Raw genomic sequence first — 10,231 nt, 5'->3', positions numbered from 1 at the left:
GGTAGGCATATTATACCAGTAGTGCCAGGTTTTAGTCTGAAATGTTGGTTCTTGGTGTGCCCATGACCGAAGAATGACCAGAAATTCCAAAGCGAGGCAAGCACAAAAATGAAGTTCATTGAGGACAGAAAGACAGGATTATAAGGCAAGAGCAAGATATAGGTTTACAGAGCAAGATACATATGCTACAGATGACAACCAGACCCATCATCGCATCAAAGGGAGAACAAAAGGAGGGGCGCAAAAAAGGGGCCTGGTTATGGTCTGTGTCTTGTTTTATAGTGCCTGGATTGGGACCTCCTTCGTGGTTCAGAGGTCACCATGGAGCCACTTTGATTGGACAGTTGGGAGTTACATGACCTGAGTCTGACTACACATGCAGGTTGTTCTAGTTCAATTTCTAGACTCTATGGTACCTATGGTGCTTGGCCTGTGGGCTAGAGATTCCTCTGCATTCTTTTGCAGCTGGGTGCTGAGTTATGATTGGCAGATTCATAGGAGGTATGGCAGTAGCTTAGGGTAGGATTAGGGTGGGGCAGGACCAAGATGGGGGCAACAGCACCCACTTTCATCCCTAGGAGACCCGGAATCCCTGGCTGTTTACCTAACAGTAGGATCTTTAAAAACCTAATTAAAGAACATGACTTTTAGTTTTAGATATACCATATTTATAAAGAAGTTGTTATAATGTTCATGTAGAAAAATAAGTAAACATTGAACGAACATATTTTATAAATCAAATTAATAATGTATAATAATGTCAGAAGAACATATGGTTAATCAGTCAAAAGTAATAAGATTTTTTTATATGACCACAAGATAACATGTAGCTTACTCCATACTTGAATCCACATTGAAAAAGTTGTGGTCTTTGAATTTAGACACTTCTAATAGACATTCTGCAAAACTATCTACTAGAAAAGCCACTAGGAGTAATGGAAAGAACATCACCAAGTTAGCTTTGTGAGAGCAGGAATCATCTCTGCTTTGTTTCTTTACACACCCCAGGGGTTAGCATAGGATCTTGCACATAGTAGGGACTCAATAAATTTTAAGGAATGAAGACACAAACTGGCTTCAAAGCTTACTTCTAGGACTGACTTTACCATTTCTTATCTGTGTCCTTCAGCGAGTCACTTGAGTTTGTTTGGCCTTTGTTTCTGCATCAACAAAGAAAAGCACTAGACTAAGACTCTTAAAGTTCTAATCAGTAGAAACATTTGTGTAAAAGAAGGTGGGAGACTCTCCAGCTAGATCCAAGGAAGACCAGGGACACCTCAGAAAATGCTGAAATTAAATGATTCATGAAGCTTGTTCTTGTAGAGTCAGGGGCAACAGAAATTATTAGCTTTATTTCAACTAATCTGAAAACACTTCCCAGAGGAGCTGGTGTTTTACATAAAATCATTGTGTATATCTATCTGTAATATCTATCAGCATATACTTTCTACTTCTTAACCCAGCTCCTCATACGGCACTCATCCTTGCTTAGTCTTTGGTATAAGAAACTTCCCCCTACCCAAGCCCCACCCTTTGGTAATTGGGGGTCACTGATGGACCCTGATAAAAACCAAAAACCATACAAAAAGTTGATTTAAGGTACTGTTTGTTATTTTTTATTTACAGAGAGATAAGTTTACTACCCATCCATGCTTTAAATTAGAAACAGAGAACATGAAACACTACTCACCAGATATACTTCAGTTTTATATTAGAGCCAATTAAGGGAAATAGAGCAGGGGATAAAAAGAAAACGAACAGAAAGGGAGGGTAAAAGAGAAAGAGACATGACTTTGGGGTTTGCCAAGCCCTGAGAGGCAATGACTTACTCATAATGATCCCTGGAAAAACAAAGCAGAACGCTTTAGATAAAAAAAAAAATAAAGTAATGAACTTTACTGGAATTAGTTACAAATTAGATTTTAATTACTGTTTAAAATCTGAGAGCATAGCAAACCTTGCTCTTACTTTCAACCCAGACAAAAGCCTCCATCTTCTTGCACATAAAAGAGAGCATATAACATCTATCTTACTTGTATAGAAAAAAATGTGGCTTTTTTTTTTTTTTGAAAGGATATCTTTGCTGACATTTTGGACACTGATTCCAAACAGTTAAAAGCCAAGTTGCATATTTGCAATTATATAGACAATGATATCTCTTCTAGGTATTTGCCATAGGTCCCAAATAAAATTCAGCAAAAAAAAAAGGTCTCTATCCAGTGAGTAGGCCAAAATACTCTCAATTTAACTTATTAAAATAGCCCTTCAGTGCTTGCATTTCTGCTTTTCAGGACTAATTACCCAGATTCTTACTTTTTTTTCTTGGATTATAGCAGACTATATTTAAACAATATTGTGAACTCTTATTTTTAGTTTCTTCATATTTGTCTTGAATTAGAGCAAATATAATTTTTTCTTTAAATTATAATTTTCCTGAAAATTAAGCATGATTTAATCGTTAAATCATATTTAAATGCAACTAATTATAATATTAAAATAGTGAAAGAAATCCTACATTGAAAACTAGAGTTTGCTCTACAACTCATTGTAATGTACCTGTTATGGCAACTTTCACTTAAGAAGTTTATTTAAAACCTGGCAACTTTGTACTGTCAGAGGTTTGACGAGGGCTAATTTCAAAAACAGTCGTCTACAGTTTTCCTGAATAATATACCTACCACTGCCTACCCAGCATCATCCTTGCTCTCTTAACACTTACGGTACATTCATTCCTTGTAAATTTGTTATGCACTGTGGTCCTTAATATCTTATTCTGTGGTATGTATTTCAGACTTTCTCCAGCTTAACATTGGATATTTTATTTAACTATAGCTTTTCTTTTTATTAGACCCTGCTCACTGACTCTATCTCCAAATTAATGAATTTTAATAAATGCACTAAAAATTCCATCCCCCTCACACTGAATGTTGGAAGAGCTGAAAAATATAAGTCTTGCTTGGAAAACTTTTAGAATATGTTCACTGTAATTATATAATAAAATAATTGCATTTCCACATTAGAGTATCAGATTTGAATAAAGACAGAGGAGCACAAGAAGTAATAGATTTGCTTTAACAAAAACCAGTTGCTCTATAAGATCATTGCTATTACTGGCTTATGAAGGAGAGTGTCAGGTATGGAAATACAAATACACTAATTAAATTAGAGAATTTGGACTTATTTTAAATAATATGTATATGTAAAGTTATTCGATCCATGTTAAAAATCACATATTTCCATTCCTATTGATTTTTCTATAAATATGCAACATTTTTATGAGTAAAATTCATCTTTTTGCTTGAGAAAATTAAAATATAAGTGCTATTTAAGCATTCCTAAATTTTAATGGGAATAGAATGACAACAAATCATTTTAACAAAGCTGATGATCCATTGCTTGGTGTAAAAATTATATAGTTGTTTGATTAGATTAAAACTTTGTTATTTGAGATAGAGAATAAAAATAAATAACATTTTTCTCCCAGAAGTCATAATATATTTTGCAATTTGGTTTTCCACTCTTACAGGCATAGTTTATTTTCCTAGACCATATCCACAGATATTACTATGTATGAGGAGAAAGTCAAAGTAAACCCTCAAAACTGTAGCATCCTTTTAGTTTAGGAAAAACAAAAATCAGGAATTACTGGATATTATGCTGCTAACATTTGCTGATGGAACATTAGGATGTCAAAAACTGAAAAGTTTTTAAATTGAAGAGCTGGAGATAAGAAACATATAGAACAAAATAAATAATTTTCTATTCATTGACAAAAAAAATCCCAAGATGCAACAAAAAGAGTATGAGTTTCAGAATCAAAAATTCATTTGTAAACTATGCTCTTTGACTTTCATTTTCTTTATCTATAGAATGGAATAAAACAACATACTTTTGCCTTAGTCACGTTGTCTATTTTTCTTGCTCCTCAAAAAGTTTAAGCTCAGGACTTTGACTCAGGGTGTCTTTGGTTGTAATACTTTTCTCCTCTAACTTCTCTTGTTTCTGTTCTATCTTGAGTATTCCCCTCACCCTGGCCACAGTCTTTTTTTATCCCTTAATCCTGTTTTCATTTCTAAAAAGCACATAACCACTATCCAGAATTACATTATTTCATTTATGTGTCTATTTACCTTCCACTGTAAAATAAGTGACATGAGATTAGGGTCCTTTTTTGTATTATTCACAACTCTTTCCCCGGTATCTAGTAACTGTGCCCTACCCTCCAGGAAAAGGGCGCACAGCAGGAGACCAGCGGCGTCATGATCTAGGGAATCCCCATGCACCTACAGCCCTGCCCCATCAGTCACAGCGCCGCCTAACTCCACTCTCCATCAGGTCAGCGGGGGCATGAGAGCCTCCTAGGAGCACGAACCCCACTGCAAATCGTTCATTTGAGGGATCCAGGTTGCGCGGATTCCCATGAGAATCCAACACCTGATGATCTGAAGTCGAGCTGGGGTGGCGACACGCCTCCCTCCTCCATGCTCCTGTCGGTGGAAAAACTGTATTCCACGAAACTGGTGTCTGGTGTCAAAAATATTGGGGCCCGCTGCATTACTATACATTAATAAGTAGAAAGTGAGCAAATGAATAATAAAGTTGACAAAAGCCTTACTGCTTCCTTAAAAACTTAAACATTCCAATTCAACAGATTACATAGTAACAGTATGACCTTGAGAAACTTACTTCGGTTTTATTAAAGAATAATGATACTTCAAGAAGTTGTTGTATTTAAAGATAATGACTTTAAAGTGCTTATCTCTGTGCCTGGGATAGTCTAAGGGCTCAAAATATGGTGGCTGCTATTATTATAAATCTTACCGCTAAAAAAGTGTTTGTGTGTTTTTGGAGTCCAAGAATCACAGGGGTTCAGAAAGACTTTCTTCTCTTGGTTTCCTGCCCATTAGGAAACCAGGAAGAGCAGTCATATCACAGTTCACAAATGGGAGGAAATCAGTTGACAACACAAAATGACAATGAATGTTCCGTAGGCAGCCCAGTACTCCTATGTTACATTAAATAAGCAGCCCACACAGGCAAAGGCAAGGGGAGGAGGGAGCAGGAGGAAGACACATCATTTTTCCTCCAGGGGGACTTTCCAATTTGAATGATTGAAAGCTCTTTGTACAGGGTGTCTCAAAAGTTGCCATACATAGGGAAAATGGCAAATCGTAGCTAAATATACCTTTATTTACAAAATATTCATTACAAAATTTTAGAAAATTTTTCCTTTGTATAGAGACTTTTGGGACACCCTGTAATCTGGCCAAATGGGTCACCAGCAGCCTCTAAAAGTGAGCTATTGATAGAGGTTATGTCTACTTTTTGTCATATATAATCAGGTGATTCCATCAACTCAAGTATCCATGCAGTGGACAAAAGATAGTCATACTTCTTATTCTTTTGATACATTTGTTGTTTTCTGGCAGTGTTTAGATTGTCATGAGCTTTCCTTTCGTATACATGGTTAGTGTTTTCTTGGGAAAAGATCTGAACATTTGTGAATTAGATAAAAGTGAATAAGAAAGTATAATGACACTTTCTAGACTGGGCTTTTATTATATTGCATGCATTTTCTCCTTTCGTGATTAGTTTTCCTCATGATTAATATTAAGAAAAGTAGTTTGAAAAGCTTTAGCTCATGTCAAAAACAAATGGAAACCAAAGGCAAGGCTATTGTCCATGCCAGTGGCAGAAATTTGAAGATGGAGCAGCATAATATTTGGGGTCAGCATAATAGTGAACTTGATAATTTGGTAACAACTCTAAGAAGGATGAAATTCCTTGGCAAGATAATTTAAATTGCTTTGTGTCTTGCTCTTCATCATATGGAAATTATCTTTCTAATGCTAAATTCTTCTATTTTGTAAGAAAAAGATGATACTTCTTTACTGTTTCTTTGAGTTACTTAAAACATACTTACTATAGAGGCAGTTTTACATTACTGAGATGGACCTTGATGCTATTTTATTATTTGTGACAGAAAACCATTAGAGTATTGATTAAAATCAGCCATTTGATAATTATGTTTTAAAAAATAACAGCTAACTTAATATTGAGGGTTCATTATGGGTTAGATGTTATGCTAAGCACTTAAAATGATACATCTCATTTAATCTTCAAGACAAGCCCATGAAGTACAATTGTTATCCCTAAAATACAGATGAAGAAATTGAAGATTAGAGATCTTAAATAACTTGACCAAAGTCATACTATCATATGTAGCAGAGTTTAGAGTCACACTCCGAACTATGTATTCTGACTTGATGCTACCTGCTTCTAATTGTTCAAAAAGAGAATTGAAAAGACATAGTGTCATTACATATAAAGTGTAATGATTTATTGACAACTTGCACCAACTGCCTCCATAACTCTGCTTGCCAAAATTGCATGCTCAAAAGTGTTCTAGAGTAATTATATGTGAAGAATATGAAGTGGAAACAATCCAGACCCACAAACCACATTTTCTGTTCTGTGGTTATGCTAGGATAGAAAGGGATATTATAAGATTCGAAGAAAGTAGAGAATTTTTGTAAGCTTTTCCTAAGCCTATAAAATAATTCATTTTAATATTAGGATAAAATAAGAACATTTAAGAATTTAGAGTAGGTAAAATTGATTTCAAGTTAAAATTTGAAAAATACATAAATATTTTAGGGTTTTATTTAAACAAGCCATTTGTTTACCCATTACATTTGGTTTTCATTTACAAGTTGATTTTATTTGTACCAATCCACTTACATGTGTTAATGAATATGTTTAGAAGAAAACAATATGCATCACTAGAAAAATCCGAGCCATTTTTACCACTAGGCATTGATGGAAATCACATGTCAGATAGCATCTGCCTGCATTTGTTTAAGTTGCACAGTGCCTGGAGGCAGAAATGGAAGAAACTAAAGCAAAAGATTAATACTTTAGACAGTAGGACATATTTACACAACCCAAAATGAAATGATTTGGCAATGGTCCAGTTTATTACAATTTGAACAACTAACCTGGATATCGGTGTTTCCAAAGCAGAAGTCTTTGGTTTGAGTTACATAAGGTAGATTACGTAGGTTGACCATATTTTTGGGATTATTTTTTTAAACACTCAAAATAAACTTGTATGTCTTTGTAATGAAATAACTTAGTGTATCTTCTTAAGTATTTTTTTGTTTTGATATTAAATATTAAGTTCATTTCAAGTGAATTTTAATTCTATTATTATTTCAAAGCTTTGCCCATATTGACATTGTTTAAGTTTAGAAAAGGGAAATGCAGTACAACATTTTATCACATAGTAGCAGAATAAGAGGCTACTTTTTTGTGGCTGTACTCACAATAATCACATCTTTAGAAGAGAATATATACTAGCGACTCATTTTTAAGTACTTCCCTTTCAAGACAGATTGAGGTAGGAGCAGGGTCATGAGAAAACAGGGAATTCTGAGAGAAACAGAAACACAAACCATCATAGAAGGTCATTTAAGTGTACACAAAGAAAATTAATTTTTTTCGACTAACTACAGTTAGCATTTTATTTTACTACCTCCAATCTTTTCACATGTGAATATTAGTAATATAAAGTTATAATTGTAATACAAATCTTTGTATTATGTTCCTAGCTTCTATAATTCAGCTCTAACTTCTATCATGCATTGCTGTTTTTGAAAGTCTTCTTTAGTATTTGTTTTCCTTGATTCCAATGTACTCCTTACAAATGTGTCATATTTGCTATCTAAGCAAACCTTCCCAGTCTTTTGGTCATAATTCAAAAACTAGGAATTTTTGTTTTTTATATACATATCTGTATGTCTTAACCAATGGACTTAGAAGTGTGATCAGCAGAAAAGGGCAAAATTGTCCAATTAAGCAAAACACTTTTTGTTCCTGTGATGGCACCTAAGTTACTTAAATTTTGTTACCAAAAAAAGTACATATTTGTATGAGAAAGCAATACTTGGCACTTCCATAGACACAGGGTAAGCTCAAAGCGGCATTTTAAAATAAGACCATGTGGACAAATTTTGTATGTTCATAACTTTCATCATAGAAGATCGACAAATTACAGAAATAAGCCATACATGATATAACTGATTTACAAAGAATATTCTTTACTAGACCTTTTCTCATATTCATCGTTCTCTTCACGCTCAGTGAACACAAAGTAATCATGTTGCTGCTATGGCATTTTATCAAAAATAGGGCTGTCCTTCTCTTGATGTTGAATTTCCTCGAATAACAACAGGAATCGTGCCACTTTTTTGTTTAAAACTTTCAAAGATCCTTCTTTCCATAAAATATCATCAATACTCTGGAGATAAGGTTTGATTCCTGCCTCCCTCTCACTCCTCCTATATAGCGCCAAGTCAAGTCAAAGTGAACAACTCCTTAATATGAAAATACTAGCTCTTCTCATTTGTTTCTGTTTTGATGGATTTCAGCCAGATTTCATGTACTTGTTGGTACATGACTGTCTTACTCACATTTAACAGTAATTCCAAGAGCCATCTTGTCCATGAAGTCTTTCATAGAAGTCTCCCCTAGTAACACACACCTTTGTAAAAGGCATGTACTGACAATCCATATTGATTTGGATTGAATTAACTTGTAGATTTTGTAAAATACTAGAGCATACATAGAATTACAGACTTATAGCTGGAAAAAATTACAGATTCAATAATAACCTAAAGTTTGCATTTTTAAATATAGAAAACCTTGGCATCGCATCTTAATTCTAATATTCTAGGCACACAGTCTATCTAGGATAAGAGGATATAGTGATAAAATTAAGTAAAAATCTTTTTAAAGTTTCCAAAGTGGAAATCTTTGGTTTGAATTATATGCAGTGGGTTATATAGGTTGACTGTATTAACTGCATAATTTTATAAAACATATAAAATGAGATTTTATGTCTCCGTAATGGAATGATTCCTTGTGTCTTCCTACATATGTGTTTGGACTTGACATTAAGTATTCAGCTTTAGGTAGATTGCATTCTATTATTTTATCTATCTATTACTTTATCTGTAACAAGCCTTTGAGTAAATGCTTAACAAAGAAAGTAGAGCTTGAGCATGGTCAAGGCAGTCATATATGACAGTCACGCTAGCACGGATGTGAATTCAATTTGAAGAACTGCGTCACTTACCATCAATGACACTATTTCCTGAAATATACTTCTCTATGAACTGCACACAACCAATTCTTCTCTTTTGTTTTATACAACAGGAGCTCTATTAAGTTGGCACAATTTTATATCTTATGTACAGTTGGGCCAATTAGAACAATTCACTAAAGCTGAACAGATCTCATTGGTTGCTACATCTATGCTTTTATCAATTCATCTATTCTAAATACATGCTATCTTTCTCAGAGTTGGCCTGCGTAATCACTACCACCACAACAAAACACACAGGCTATCTTACAAAACAAGCTATACATTTTAATAAAAAGAATATTACCCATGTGAGAATCTGACAGGCAAAAAGTGTGCCAATTAATTAGCTGCACAATTTTTGATCAGCTATCTAATTTCACTAAATTCCAGTTTCTGCATTTGCATAATGAATTAAAATATTAATCATGTTCAGAAATCATCAGAAAAAAACTATGTGAAGGCCTTGTATAAGCAAATTTCTTACCCCTATGTATGTCTCCCTCTACTAAAGCAATCTGTCTTTAGGTTTTAAGGAATTACAGGTTTCCCCTAATTAATATTTTATAATGAGTGAATCTTGGCAAGAAAAAATAATTTTTCCAGAATTAGAGCAGCTGCTACAAATTGGGAATCTATCTTATTTGAATGATGATTAATAAAAAGCATTTTATGATGTCAACACACTTTGTTTTTCTTGCCTTTTAGGAGCCTAAGTTGCCAAAGGATTACCTTGCACAAGAATCTGTTCTTCTCTTTCGTTTGTAACTCTGTTGTCACAATCATTCACTTCACTGCCGTGGCCAACAACCAGGCCTTAGTAGCCACAAATCCTGTAAGTAAAACAGATTATGTCCTTAGGTTCAAGGGGCTAGTGTGGAAAGGAAGAGGGTGCTGATATTCTGATATATGTATAACATAAGTGTGTAATTAAGTGCACATATATTTTCAAGTCTGACATAGAAAGAGTATATGTAGATATATTCCAACCTAGAAAGGTAAATATTTCTCAAATTCCCCCAAAATATAAAGAGTAAACATCAAAAAGAGTAATGCATTTCTTTACTTCAGTTATTTATATGTGTTACA

At 34.1% G+C, this 10,231-nt stretch overlaps 1 protein-coding gene across 1 annotated transcript in view; it reads left to right on the top strand.

The window, feature by feature from the left end:
- The window catches only part of CALCRL (calcitonin receptor-like), a 53,419-nt gene that overhangs the window by 27,529 nt on the left and 15,659 nt on the right, over window positions 1–10,231 (top strand). Inside the window, 1 exon segment of the mRNA XM_012663634.1 lies at window positions 9,851–9,977. Coding sequence (XP_012519088.1) covers window positions 9,851–9,977 — 127 coding nt within the window.

The sequence above is a fragment of the Propithecus coquereli genome, unplaced genomic scaffold (assembly GCF_000956105.1).
Source record: "Propithecus coquereli isolate 6110/MARCELLA unplaced genomic scaffold, Pcoq_1.0 Scaffold82, whole genome shotgun sequence".
In the NCBI taxonomy this organism is placed as follows: Eukaryota; Metazoa; Chordata; class Mammalia; order Primates; family Indriidae; genus Propithecus; species Propithecus coquereli.
Note: the sequence above shows the minus strand (reverse complement) of the source record. Positions and strands in the feature narration are given on the sequence as shown.